At 43.0% G+C, this 14,734-nt stretch overlaps 2 protein-coding genes across 7 annotated transcripts in view; one reads left to right on the forward strand and one right to left on the reverse strand.

The window, feature by feature from the left end:
• Nucleotides 1–14,734, forward strand: part of IL17D (interleukin 17D) — a 51,042-nt gene that overhangs the window by 22,343 nt on the left and 13,965 nt on the right. The gene's annotated exons all lie outside the window — the stretch shown is intronic.
• Nucleotides 2,634–14,734, reverse strand: part of EEF1AKMT1 (EEF1A lysine methyltransferase 1) — a 28,423-nt gene continuing 16,322 nt past the window's right edge. For 4 of the 6 annotated variants that reach the window (XM_047722868.1, XM_047722867.1, XM_047722869.1 and 1 more), the window contains exons 3-5: nucleotides 13,736–13,818; nucleotides 5,695–5,975; nucleotides 2,634–3,575 (exon numbers count right to left, since the gene is read on the reverse strand). In XM_047722868.1, coding sequence (XP_047578824.1) covers nucleotides 3,439–3,575; nucleotides 5,695–5,975; nucleotides 13,736–13,818 — 501 coding nt within the window. In that variant the 3' untranslated portion in view covers nucleotides 2,634–3,438. The remainder of the gene's footprint in view (nucleotides 3,576–5,694; nucleotides 5,976–13,735; nucleotides 13,819–14,734) is intronic. The other 2 variants (XM_047722871.1, XM_047722873.1) reach the window with 2 other exon arrangements.

Consider the following 14,734-nt stretch of genomic DNA (forward strand, 5'->3'; position numbering starts at 1 on the left):
TTCTTCATGTTTATTGCTTTGATCATCATAATGACTTTTTGTATAAAAGTTTAAAAAATCGATCACTAGGGAGCAGCAACCAGATAGAATATGTTGGAGTGAAGGTTAACGGGAATTAAAATAAAAACTTAAAAAAGTATTTGTTGGAGGCAGAGAGTGGTGATATCGTCCGGGGAGATACTGTTTTAGGGAATAATAAGAGTTTATTGGGACAGAATTTTGTTCCCTTGTTAAACTAAAGGGGTGTTTTAGACCTGAGAGAGGTAGTTATTGTGTTTTATCAGACATTTGGGGAAATGTGCCGGCTACAGGAATTCTGCCCACCTACACCCCCCAAGGTGAGGATCAGCCCCTCCCATGCGGGTCTTAGTCACCCCACTCCCCGGCCGCCCACACTGAATGGAGTCACGCCACGCTGACCAGACCATTTCAGTCCCAGCCTTCGCGGAGCAGCACACTTTGCTAGTGGGACCTTCACGGCTTCTTCCCTCCTCTCCAAGAAGTGCCATGCTGCCAACATTTCCTTCAAGTAATTCTGTCTGCAGGGCTCTGAGGCGGCCCTGGGGATGGGCATACCTTGCTAGTTACTGAAGATTTTTCTCCAGCCAACTGACAGTATGTCCTACTGTATGTTTGTTTGATAAAAACAATCATTTGGGAATATCAACCAAAACACATCACAAATGCCAAGAGTTCCACATTCAGGGTCCAGTTACCCAAACTTCTTGTTTGCTGTAGGTCTCTTAGCAAGGCAAAGGGAGAAAGGGGTCATTGCTTAGTCTGCTCTGATTTGAGAGAGGAATGGAAGAGCATGATGTTCCCATGGAAAATGGGGTTTCCAGCTGACTCTGGGATTTCATGTGTTCAGCTGTCAGGGCTCCCCATGACCCCCCAAACAACCCCACTAAGTCATTGTATGGACTTCTGAATTGTCAGCAACGTGGAAATTATTATCCCTTCTCTTTCCACTCATGCTATGGTTATTTTGTGTCTCAGTGGAAATCTCTGCATTAGCAAGGACTTTAAAAAGGTGTCTCTTAGAATATTCTTTTGAGTTTTTGAAGTGGTTTGGTCGAGTGGAAGAGATGAGGCTGCCTCCTAAGAAGTCAAGGAGCTCACGTCAAGCGTGCCATGCAGCACACACCTGCCTTCCCTGGGCTGGCTGGGTAGCCCTGCAGCCCTGACTCCTGTTCCTCAAGATTGCAGAGGCAGAGTGGCAGACCTTTTATGAGACCCAGAAGTGGATCACATGTGAACACAGGTTTGCTAAAATCACAAGGGGTCCAAAGTAATAAAACACATGTTGGCTGCTTATTATTATACAAACATTTAATGAGTTGAGCTTGGGCCTTCCCTCCCCCACCCTCCATGAAGAAATAAGGTTTCTCCTCATCTAAACACTAGACTTCTAGGATAACTACAATTCTGTGTTTCTAGGCTGTTACTTGCCCACAGTTCCTAAGTTACACATGACATTACCATACATGTTACTAAAATTTGTTACTGGCCTAAGTAATTTTTAGTGAACTGACTTCATGAAGAAATAATAAGGAAGGGGGTATTTTTTAAAGAACATTTATTGAATACTTCACATGTGCCAGGTGCTGATATACTGATAAAATATAAATGTCTCATAAAAATACCAAGTGATTTTTTTTTTAAATATACCAAGTGATTTTTAAAGTAAATTGAAAATTATCCCAAAGTAGGACCATCGAGGGCTAAGAAAGAACAGACAGGAAGCCGGCTCGCCCTACCCCCATATCCTGAGCACAGGTGCCGGGGTACCAGACTCTCCAGGACAGGCTGGGTTTTCACTGCAGTAACCATCCCACAGTCTCTGATTTTCAAGAGCAGACTTCCTGCTCCCTCCCCACATCCACTGCAGGCCCACCGTTCACTCAAGCACCTGGACAGCCAGAGAGCTTGTGTGTGGAAAATCGTTGGCAGTCATGTCAGAAAATAAAAGCTCTGCTTGGCACTTCCTTTCATGTTTTGTTAGCAAAGCAAGTCATCCAAGGTAGGGAAGTGTTATCCCCCCCCCCTTTTTATGTTTTTATTTTGAAATGATTCTAGACTCACAGGAAATTGCAAGAGCACTACAGAGAGGTCTCGTGTGTCTTTTACCCACTTGCCCACAATGAGAACATCTTTTTTTTTTTTTAAAGATTTTATTTATTTATTTGACAGAGAGAGAGATCACAAGTAGGCAGAGAGTCAGGCAGAGAGAAGCAGGCTCCCTGCTGAGCAAAGAGCCCGATGCGGGGCTCGATCCCAGGACACTGAGATCACGACCTGAGCCGAAGGCAGCGGCTTAATCCACTGAGCCACCCAGGCGCCCCCAATGAGAACATCTTAACCAAGCACAGAATACCAGGAGCTGGACACCGTAAACCGCCCAAAGACCTCACTCAGAGTTCACACGTGTGTGCAAGCGCGTGTGCCATGTAATGCCATCTGTGGGGCTGTGTGTAAGCCTTGCACAAACAAGATGCAGACATGTTCCAGCTTCCCTAAGCTCTCCCTTTTCTGGGCCCACCCATCCTCCTCCCAGGACCGCCTCATAACCTCTGCCAACCACCAATCTGCTCGCCATTCAAGAATGTTACATAAATGGAAACAAAGTATGGAAACTTTGGGGACTGGCTTCTGTCACTCAGGACAAGGTCTTGAAATCCAAGTTGCAGGTATCAGTAATTACTGTTCTGTGGTGGGGATGAATGATGTCTCATTTCTGAAATCTAACAGTCTAGCATGCTTCTCACCTCCTTCTCCTGTAGCGTCTGGTTCGTAGATGGCAGTTTCCGTTTCTCAGGGGCTTGGAGCATTTGCTGTAGCTTTGCTGAGGGTGCAGGGGCTATGTGTGCAGAAGGCACCTGGGCCTTGATGAGAAGGAAACATCCAGGAGGCTTTCAGATACTAGTTCTAAGGATTACCAACTTCTCTCATGGAGACAAGTTGTGCCTCCTTCATGGGCTGGAGCAGATGATGGACCCCTTCACAAGTCCTATGACACCCCAGGAAAGCAGCTGTGAAGAACGGGCAGGCCGTTGGGTGGAGTCAGAATGGGCCCATCTGAAGGGGGCAGATGGCCTGAGGCAGAGGCCTAGGTCCTAATTCAGGTCTTGGCCAAGCCACTAAGCTGTTTGTACCTGTTTTTTACGTATTCATAGGAGAGGAGAGCAGACTTTAGATAGGTTCTAAGATTTCTCCCACTCTAATTCAGTGGATTCAAGTTGGCAAAAGCATCCCGAGCTCTAGAGGCACCTGCAGTCAGGAAGTCATAGTGAGAAGTTGTATTCTTTATTTTGAAAATTAGACCAGGGATAGCCCCACTTCGCAGGGGAGGGGCGGAGGTTATAACTTCAATCTACCAAGGAAATAATAAGAGAGAAATGTCATACAGGATCCTTTACCATATTATATTACTACCTGCATTTAGATTTCATGGTCTAGCCCAGAATCGTAATTCACATAACAGCGAAACTCATTTCCCAAGGTCCGGGTGTGTTTTGGAATAAACTTGCACATCTTCACACCAAGAAGTTTTGCTGCCTCTTCTTCCATGACCGCACCTGAAGGGAAAAAACCCAGTGAACCCAAAGTCTGAAATGCCAACCACAATGCCATCGCCAGCAGTGAAGGGATTCTTGACTAGAATATGTGAAGTTGACAATATCGCTCAGCAAATACAGGGAAAGGTCAATTCTGGATATATCCCTTTTTACTTCAACACATTTGCAAATTACCTACTTTTTCCCTTTTTCATTTAATAAATATTTTTCATATTTCTGCAAAACTGAGACACTTAGAAAATTTTAGAAATAAAGTTATATTCCACAAAGTAACACAAGTAAAAATAATTACTAAGAACTAGTGTTGGGCGCCTGGGTGGCTCAGTGGGTTGAGCCGCTGCCTTCGGCTCAGGTCGTGATCTCAGGGTCCTGGGATCGAGTCCCGCATCGGGCTCTCTGCTCAGCAGGGAGCCTGCTTCCCTCTCTCTCTCTCTCTCTGCCTGCCTCTCTGTCTACTTGTGATCTCTCTCTGTCAAATAAATAAATAAAATCTTTAAAAAAAAAAAAAAAAGAACTAGTGTTTTCCAACTTTGAGTCAAGAACCCCCCTTCTCAGTAATACCCGACCTTGCAAACTCATGGGAATACATTCAAACCAGCTTCTGGCTGAGTGCTCCGGTATCTCACCTGCTGCCTGGCATGTGGCCACCACTGGGGACACGCCCCGGGGACCTCGGAGCACCTCTCCCGGAACACCCCATTGCAGGAAGTACTTCTCCAGGCAGCCCAGGCCCGAGACCCAGGACTCATCCTAGATTCTTCCCTTCCCTCATCTCAAGCACAGTGAGCTCTTCCACTTTGATCTCAAAGTGTATCTTTACTCCATTCCCTGCCCTACTTTCTACTGTCATACCTTGTCCCCACCACGTCTTTTCTCTGTTGGACATACCCTGAATGGGGGGCCTGCTTCTACTTCTGCCCTTCAATCCGTTTCAGCACAAAGTGAAAGCACATTCCTTTAGGCCAACTGGGTCCTGTCCGTTGGGGGCTGCCGCCTTTAAAGGATAGCCCCAACAGGGTCCATCACTTGTAGGGCTCCTCTTGCCCCTCCCCCAGCTCCAGCGATGCTCCCTGCACTTGCGCAGTGCCGGGTTGTGCTCCCCACATCCCTCCAAGAACCAGGGGGAGGAGGAAAACTCCAGAGGGCTCTGACACTGGTTCCTGGAATTGTAATCTCTTCCCTCCCCCCTCCCACCTCAGGGGGGGTGCCCCTTGAGGTCTCCACTGGAATGTTGCTCCTCCAGGAGCTCTCTCCCAGCCCCATCCTAAGGGCACTGGTCAATCTCAGTGCCCGCCCCACCCTTCTCTGATTCCTTCATTCTTTCACTACACTTATCAGAATTGGTCATTCATTTCTTCTGTCTGTTTTGCTAGTTTTTAACCTATCCCCTAAAACTAAAAGGTACGGTCCGTGAGGTCAGAGTGCCAGCCTGTCAGCCAACACAGATGGCTAGCAAACAACTACTGAATTAATAAGCCTTAAGTAAACATGACCTGGGAGAAAAAGTCACCTTCTTGACAATTCTCCAACACAATGGAAAACAGACTCCCTGCAGCTCCAGCTCCCTGCCCAGCCTGAGGGGCATCAGCAGCCCAAGGGCACCCCGGGGTCTGGACAACAGCCCCCCAATGTAACTGACCAGGAGTTAACATGCTAGTTCTCCACCAACCCTCTGTATATCCACCTTAGAAAGTACATGCATGACTCTCACCAGTAAGAAAATCTTCTGCTGATTAAATAAATCTAATCCGATACCTAGTTCTGTAACCCTATGCAATTCATTTTAATGTTATCAATTCCATGTTTCTCTTTCAGCAAGTGGAGAGGCTGGATCAAATACTGCTACTATTCCTGATGAGAAGGAGTAAAAAAACATAGTCCACTCACCAAGTGCCAGACCCCATCTCACGTGTATCATATCACTTAATTCCAGCAATGCTGAAAGGCAGGACGTATTACCAGTCCCAGTTTACAGATAAGGAAACCCGGGCACAGAGAGGTTATGCAACTTGTGTAGGGTCACACAGTAGATGGATTCAGGCTTTGAGTTCTGAGATCTCTTCCAGCTCCTGAAACCTAAGGCTGGAATATCTGGTTGTTGTTCCTGAGACGCACCTACCTGTGCACAGCAGAATCTTGCCCTGAGTCAGATACTTGATGGTTTCCGACATTTTTCTGAGACACTCCTTGGAAAGGTAGGGGGGATCCGCTATTACGATGTCAAAACTGTGTGTGGCAATTTTTTCAGGTAAATCCAATGGATTATTGTAATCATAGAAGATATACTCCTCTCCATATATGGCAAATCTTTTGTCATATTCAAAGATGTATACAGAAATGTCTTCTCTGTGTAGGGCTCTCAGTTTCTGGTAAACACTGGGGGCGCTCACACAGGCTATTCTAGAAAAGAAAAGGAAAAAACTCCTGAAAGATCTTTAATGGATAGCTTACGGTGTTAAGTAACAACTACTTCTCTAAGAGAATACAGGTCCTTGCATTCAGATTTTAATCAGACTGCAAGCTAATGTAAAGGCAGTAAATTTCAAGAGAAAACTATACTACCTCACTTTTAAAGAACCTGGTGTTTAAAAATTCTGCAACTCATAATTTTAAGGTATGTGAAAGAATAACTGTGCTTTTTTATAGTAAAAAATGTAAAACATTAGGAACACATTAGGAAGAAAGTTAGATAGCCCAAGGCTTAAATTTGCTTGTTATTTTCACGTTGGTCCTTGTTTTAATATTTATTTCCAAGACTTTAAGTCTAAAATTAAATATTTTGAAGCTAATTTGTAATATTCATAATCTAGAGAGAAAAACCCCAAACGGTTGGCTCAATAACTTGTTTTCCACAAAGGTATCGTAAAATTCAACATCAGTGCCAAAACGCTACTTTGAATTTCTGCTTCTTTTTTATATAAGGAAATCAAAGAATTTGTTTCATTATAAGCAGTCCCTAGTGCTCCAACATTTAACTTCAAAACCAACTACTCAAAAAGTTAAAAGTAACCTATATTGAATTACTGAGTTGACTGCGGTACATCTAATAAAATGGAATAGTACATATCATTACCCTGCAAGATACTCAAGGACTAAGTGTAAACCACGCTTTTATTATTATTAGTTTCAGAGGCAGAATTTAGTGATTCATCAGTTTCATTGAACACCAAGTGCTCATTACATCACATGCCTCCTTAATGCCCATCACCCAGTTACCCCATCCCTCCACCCACTTTCCCTCCAGCAATGCTCAGTTTGTTTCCTAGAGTGCAGTATCTCACGGTTTGTCTCCCTCTCAATTTTCATCTTATTTTATTTTTCCCACCCTTCCCCTATGTTCAGCTGTTGTTTTTTAAATTCCACCTATGAGTGAAATCACATGGTATTTGTATTTCTCTGACTTATTTTGCTTAGTATTCTACTCTCTAATTCCATCCACATCATTGCAAATGGCAAGATTTCATTCTTTTGAATGTCACCTGTTAATGGGCATCTGGCTTCTTTCCATAGTTTGGCTATTGTGGACATTGCTCTATAAACACTGGGGTGCAGGTGCCCCTTTGGATCACTGTTTGTATCCTTTGGGTAAATACCTACCAGTGCAATTGCTGGGTCATAGGGTAGCTCTCTTTTCAACTTTTTGGGGAACCCTCATACTGTTTTCCAGTGTGACTGCACCAGTTTGCATTCTCACCAACAGTATAAGAGGGTTCCCCTTTCTCCACATCCTTCCCAGTATCTGTTTCCCTGATGCCGAGAGATGTTGAGTATTTTTTTATGTGTATGTTGGCCATTTGGATGTCTTTCTTGGAGAAATGTCTGTTCACGTCTTCTGCCCATTTTTTTTTAATATTTTATTTATTTATTTGACAGAGAGAGATCACAAGTAGGCAGAGAGGCAGACAGAGAGAGAGAGAGAGGAGAAAGCAGGCTCCCTGCCAAGCAGAGAGCCCGATGTGGGACTTGATCCCAGGACCCTGAGATCATGACCTGAGCCGAAGGCAGAGGCTTATTAACCCACTGAGCCACCCAGGCGCCCTTCTGCCCATTTCTTGACTGGATTTTTGTTTTTTGGGTGCTGAGTTTGATAGGTTCCTTATAGATTTTGGATACTAGCCTTTTATCTGTTATGTCATTTGCAAATATCTTCTCCCATTCCATAGATTGCCTTTTAGTTTTGTTGACTATTTCCTTTGCTGTGCAAAAGCCTTTTATCTTGATGAAATCTCAGTAGTTCATGTTTGCTTTTGTTTCCCTTGCCTTTGGAGAGATGTCTAGCAAGAAGTTGTTGTAGCTTCCATGGGTATAAGAACATATGCTTATAGATGCTCTGGTGGTCTCTGGGAGATGCATAGAGCCAGAGACCACTGGAGGTGGTCTCCCCACCTCCCCACATGGAGGGGAACCAGGGCCCTGGAGGTTGACTTTTTCCTCAATCCTCTTTGTAACTTTTAGATTTTCATCACTTATGTTATCATTCAAAAAAGTACTCCTTTTAAAAATTAGACACAGCTTTAAAACTGTGAAATGTATTTTTAAAAAACATTTTATTTTTTTATTTGTGAGAGAGACACAGAGAGAGCACAAGTGGGTGAGGGGCAGAGGGAGAAGCAGACTCCCCACTGAGATGGGATCCCAATGTGGAGCTCCAGGATCATGACCTGAGCTGAAGGGAGATGCTTAACTGACTAAGCCACTCAGGTGCCTCATGAAATGCATTTCTTTTCTTTTTTTTTTTTAAGAAAGAACTCTTATTCTTTTTTTTTTTTTTTAAAGATTTTATTTATTTATTTGACAGAGATCACAAGTAGGCAGAGAGGCAGGCAGAGAGAGAAGGAGGAAGCAGGCTCCCTGCTGAGCAGAGAGCCCGATGCGGGGCTCGATCCCAGGATGCTGGGATCATGACCTGAGCTGAAGGCAGAGGCTTAACCCACTGAGCCACCCAGGCACCCCATGAAATGCATTTCTGAACAGAGACCTGTGTTCCATGTACCAATTGGTTCCCTAAAAGGGCTTCTCAGCCCCAGTGCACTTGAAGTGTGTGATACACCCTGTTGATGTCACATATACTTCTGTGAGAAACACGCATGTCCCAGCCCAAACAGACAAGGGCCATCAGAACCCCCAGCTCAGGCTGCTGCCAGAGCTCTGGGGGCCAGAGAGAGGCAGAGGATGGAATGATGTCCTCATTGTGCTCAAAGATACCAAGCAATGGCCCTGGCTTAAACACAAAATGCAAGTATCTTCTGAGAAAGAGGGTGAGAGACAGATAATTTCAGACAAACGAAATCTGAGAGTTTGTCACCAGCAGATCTCCACCATGAAATTTCAGAGCTGTACTTAGGGCTAAAGGAAAGTGGTCTGAGGCGCAAGAGGGACTTAGAGTGGAATGGTGATAAACTTGTGGGAGATAATGTCATTTATCCTGCAGCAGACCCAGCTCTGCCACTTGCTGGTGGGTGATCTTCCGCAGGAGACACCATCTGGGGAGCCTCAGAGTCTCTCTTAACAATGCAGAGTATAATGGATCATCAAAAGGGATGACCCCCTGTAAAGCATGTATACAGTAGACAGGGCACACAGTAGGGGCTCAATAAATGCTACCATTATTATTAATTTGGAATATTATGACGCAGTTCCTAAAAATACTGAAAATGCCTTTCAGAGAAAATAAAAAACTTCCTCCAATGCCCATACATTAATGGAGAAAAAGAAAGCATGTGTAAAAACACTGTCATTAAGAAAAACCTGATAAGCATCTACATATAATTTAAAAGAAAAAGAGCAGCAAAATGAAAAACTTAGGACTTCCAGTTAAAGATGGCAGATATAACGCACTCATTAACATTTACTCCCTCATTAAAGTCTACAAAATAAAACATAAGTTTAAGTTCATCCTGTTGCTTAAGCATAAACTGCCAAGAGCAAAGAGAACTCTAGAGAAGACCCAAAACTACAAAAACCAACCAACCAACCAACCAAAAACCCCTTAAGAAGCATAAAAGTAAATGGATAGGTGGAATCTGGCTCAGCAGACCCAACAAGCCAAGTCCTAAACTGGCAGCCAGGTAAGCTGAGAAGCATCCTGGCTTACCTCAGAGCACCCCCAAAGGCTCAGGGAAGACCTGGGGGAGAAGGCGGGGCTAAAAATAGAACGATTCACTGAAAGTCTACTTAAACTCGTTCCCAGGATTCTCTTCCCCAACCCACGCCTCCAAAACTGTGGCAGAAACCTTTCCCCAAACTGAAGGGCCCGAGTTAAGAAAATAGAAAAAAGAAAAGAAGAGGAAAGTACAGAAGGTGAAAGCGCCACAGCAAGGCACCAAGGGCGGGAATAAGAGAAAACCTGAAGCTTGCCGTGGACAGGGACAGGAAAACACAGGTCTCCTACAAGAAATCAGAATGGCACTGGGTTTCTCACAGCGCCTACAGAAACCCAGACGCAGTGAGCCAATGCCCTCAAAACCTAGAAGAGACACCCAACAACACGAACACAGTCAAGAGGAAAGACAGAATAAAAGCGCTTACATATATGAAAGGTTTAAACATTTTCCTCCAGTGTACCTTTTCAGCGGAAGCTATCGAAGGATGTACCAACCAAGATAAGGCTGTACACGAAGAACTGGAGTACAGGAAACAGGAATCCAGAGGAAAAGAGAAGTAAAAGGGCTCTGGTGAAGGGAGATACCAAGGTAAGACCGACAGCAAAACTAGAAATCAACTAGTCCAGGTAAGAGCAGCTTGTAAAGCCTCAGAAGTGACTTTTTTCATGGAGTTGAAACATGTCTGCATTAATGGATAGGAGGTTCACATAACTGGAGGAGAGCCTGAGCATTAATTCATGATATGAATACAGATACACATAAAATGTAAGAATTACTATCTTCAGGAAAATGAAAAATCATACTAGAAAAGGAAGAGTATAAGGCTCAGCTTTAAGGGACATTTGTGGTGGCATAATATAAACCCTGTTCTCACCAAAATTAAGACATAAATCTATCAGGAATGTAGACAGAAAGCATGCATATGTGTGTGTAGTATAAGAGAGAGCTAAATCGTCACACTCCATAGTGAGAAGTGAAGAAATAATGTCTACAAGTGACAGATCAATAAGTGCCAATATGAACATGTATTGAGAAATATGGCTGTAAATATCTAATGCATCCACTGAAAGGGAGCAGAGGGAAGGGAAGCATACAAGAGGGCAGTAAGCAATTGATTTTTTTTTTTTTGAACAAGCCTTGCAGCACCATTTGGCTTTAAATTATATACATACAAAATTCTGATGAAAATAAAAACTGAAATAACAAAACAGAAAACGTGTATTCTTTTTCTTTTTAAATTTTTTAAAAGTAATCTCTACACCCAGCATGGGGCTTGAACGTATAACCCTGAGATCAAGAGTTGTATGCTCTGGCAGGGATGTCCACTATCACCACTGCTATTCTACATGTTACTAGAAGTCCTAGCCTCAGCAATCAGACAACAAAAGGAAATAAAAGGTATCTGAAATGGCAAATAAGAAGTCAAACTCTCACTCTTTGCAGATGATACTTTTGTGGAAAACCCAAAAGACTCCACTCCAAAACTGCTAGACCTCATACAGAAATTCATTTAAGTGTCAGGATATAAAATCAATGCACAGAAATCAGTTGCATTTCTATACACCAACAACAAGACAGAAAAGAGAGAAATTAAGGAGTACATCCCACTTACAACTGCACCCAAAACCATAAGATACCTAGGAATAAACCTAACCAAAGAGGCAAAGAATCTGTACTCAGGAAACTACAAAGTACTCATGAAAGTGAGGAAGACACAAAGAAAAGGAAAAACGTTCCATGCTCATGGATTGGAAGAACAAATATTGTGAAAACGTCTATGCTATCTAAAGCAATCTACACATTTAATGCAATCCCTATCAAAATACCATCAATTTTTTTCAAAGAAATAGAACAAATAATCCTAAAATTTATATGGAACCAGAAAAGACCCTGAATAGCCAGAGGAATTTTGAAAAAGAAAGCCAAATTTGGCAGCATCACATTTCCAGAGTTCAAGCTCTATTACAAAGCTTGATCATCAAGACAGTATGGTATTGGCACCAAAAGAGACACACAGATCAATGGAACGGAATAGAGAGCCCAGAAATGGACCCTCAACTCTATGGTCAACTAATCTTCAACAAAGCAGCAAGGAATGTCCAACGGAAAAAAGATAACCTCTTCAACAAATGGTGTTGGGAAAATTGGACAGCCACATGCAGAAGAATGAAACTGGACTATTTCCTTATACCATACACAAAAATTGACTCAAAATGGATGAAAGACCTCAGTGTGAGACAGGAATCCATCAAAATCCTTGAGGAAAACACAGCAGCAACCTCTTCGACCTCAGCCACAGCAATTTGTTCCTAGAAACATCGCCAAAGGCAAGGGAAGCAAGGGCAAAAATGAACTATTGGGACTTCATCAAGATCAAAAGCTTTTGCACAGCAAAGGAAACAGTTAACAAAACCAAAAGACAACCGATGGAATGGGAGAAGACATTTGCAAACGACATATCAGATAAAGGGCTAGTATCTAAAAATCTATAAAGAACTTATCAAACTCAACACCCAAAGATCAAAGAATCCAATCAAGAAATGGGCAGAAAACATAAACAGACATTTCTGCAAAGAAGACATCCAGATGGCCAATAGACACATGAAAAAGTGTTCCACATCACTTGGCATCAGGGAAATACAAATCAAAACCACAATGAGATACCACCTCACACCAGTCAGAATGGCTAAAATTAACAAGTCAGGAAATGACAGATGTTGGTGAGGATACAGTGAAAGGGGAACCTTACTACACTTTTGGTGGTAAAGCAAGCTGGTGCGGCCACTTTGGAAAACAGCATGGAAGTTCCTCAAAAAGTTGAAAATAGAGCTTCCCTATGACCCAGCAATCACACTACTGGCTATTTACCCTAAAGATACAAATGTAGTGATCCAAAGGGGCACCTGCACCTGAATGTTTATAGCAGCAATGTCCATAATAGCCAAACTATGGAAAGAACTTAGATGTTCATCAACAGATGAGTGGATAAAGAAGATGTGGTATAGATATACAGTGGAATACTATGCAGCCATCAAAAAGTGAAATCCTGCCACTTGCAATGATGTAGATGCAACTAGAGGATATTATGCTGAGCGAAATAAGTCAATCAGAGAAAGACAATTATCATATGATCTCTCTGATATGAGGAATTTCAGAGGCAGGAAGGGGGAGTCTTGGGGGATAGGGAGGGAAAAAATGAAACAAAATGGGATCGGGAGGGTGACAAACCATAAGAGACTCTTAATCTCATGAAACAAACTGATGGTTGCTGGGGGGTGGGGGGTAGGAAGACGGGGGTGGGGTTATGGACATCAGGGAGGGTATGTGCTATGGTGAGTGCTATGAAATGTGTAAGCCTGATGATTCACAGACCTGTACCCCTGGGGCTAATAATACATTATATGTTAATTAAAAAAAATTAAAAATAAATAAAAAATAAATGAATCAATTCTAAGCCAAAAAAAAAACCACAAGGTGCCTGGGTGGCTCAATGGGTTAAAGCCTCTGCCTTTGGCTGTGGTCATGATCCCGGGGTCCTGGGATCAAGCCCTATTTTGGGCTCTCTGCTCAGTAGGGAGCCTGCATTCCCCCCCAACCCAACCTCTGCCTGCCTCTCTGCCTCCTGGTGATCTCTCTGTGTCAAATAAATAAACAAAATCTTTAAAAAAAAAATACAAATGGTAAAAAAAAAAAGTTGCGTGTTCCACTGAATGAACCAGCCAGGCGCCCTGAAAACCTGTATTCTTAAAACTTCAAAAGTCAAACATTAAGATTTTTTTTTTTTTCTTTTAAAGCAAACTTTAGGGGTATAAATGTAAGAAACAGGTTAGAGAACACTGAAATAAAGAACAGAGGTAGGATATCTTATGAGTGGATTTCTGTGTCCCTAAACTCAGTCCTGGAGCAGTTTTTAATTCGTCATATTCTGCAAACCACGGCTTACCGCTTTTGCAGATTAGGGTTCAGACTTCTTACAAACCATTGCTCAACAAGGAAGGCCATTTCAAAAATTACTTTAGATCAGAAGGCAAAAGAGAGACCAACTCTGGATCTTACCTGCCACGTTCTCCAGCAGCTGCAACGGCTTCTGTTGCAAGTCGCAAAGCAGTGTCCTGACTGTACCAAAACTGGCTCAGCTGCTGGAACAGAGCCATGAGTCAAAGTCATTTCAGAACCACCATAAATGCTGTCCTTTAATTTATATTTACCATATCAGTGTGCACATTTTTTTCAGGTTTTTTTCTTTTTAAGATTTTATTTATATATTTGACAGACAGAGATCACAAGTAGGCAGAGAGGCAGGCAGAGAGAGAATGAGAGGGAAGCAGGCCCCCTGCTGAGCAGAGTCCGATGTGGGGCTTGATCCCAGGACCCTGGGATCATGACCTGAGTGGAAGGCAGAGGCTCAAACCAATGAGCCACCCAGGCGCCCCACTTTTTCTTTTTAAAAAATAATTATTCTGGGGCGCCTGGGTGGCTCAGTGGGTTAAGCCGCTGCCTTCGTGCTCAGGTCATGATCTCGGGGTCCTGGGATCGAGCCCCGCATCGGGCTCTCTGCTCAGCAGGGAGCCTGCTTCCTCCTCTCTCTCTGCCTGCCTCTCTGCCTGCTTGTGATCTCTCTGTCAAATAAATAAATAAAATCTTTAAAAAACAAAAGTAATTATTCTTTGAAATTATTTTACAGAAGGCTCTAATTAAGCCCCTGAACATCAGGGGCCTCTGACATCACAAAAGGAGACAACCAATCAGTGTTTCTGCTGATGGTAGAACACTTCCACCTTTGTGTGATTCTTGCCCAAAAACCGAACTTGAGTTTGATTAAGCTTCTAGATTCAGTTACCAATTAGCAGCATATGTTAACCAACACCACAGGGATGAGGACAGCAAAACCCAGTCTGTGATCCTTTTCCTCCCACGCTTGGCCTCAGCTTTTACCTTATGAATGGTTCCTGAGTTACTTGTTTTTTCCTCAAGGGGTAAGTTGTTTGTCATCTTGCTCTTTGTCTTTCTTTCTTTCTTTGTTTACAACAGATATCATCTATTCAGCATTCTTTG

This window comes from Lutra lutra, chromosome 3, assembly GCF_902655055.1.
Source record: "Lutra lutra chromosome 3, mLutLut1.2, whole genome shotgun sequence".
Taxonomy (NCBI): Eukaryota; Metazoa; Chordata; class Mammalia; order Carnivora; family Mustelidae; genus Lutra; species Lutra lutra.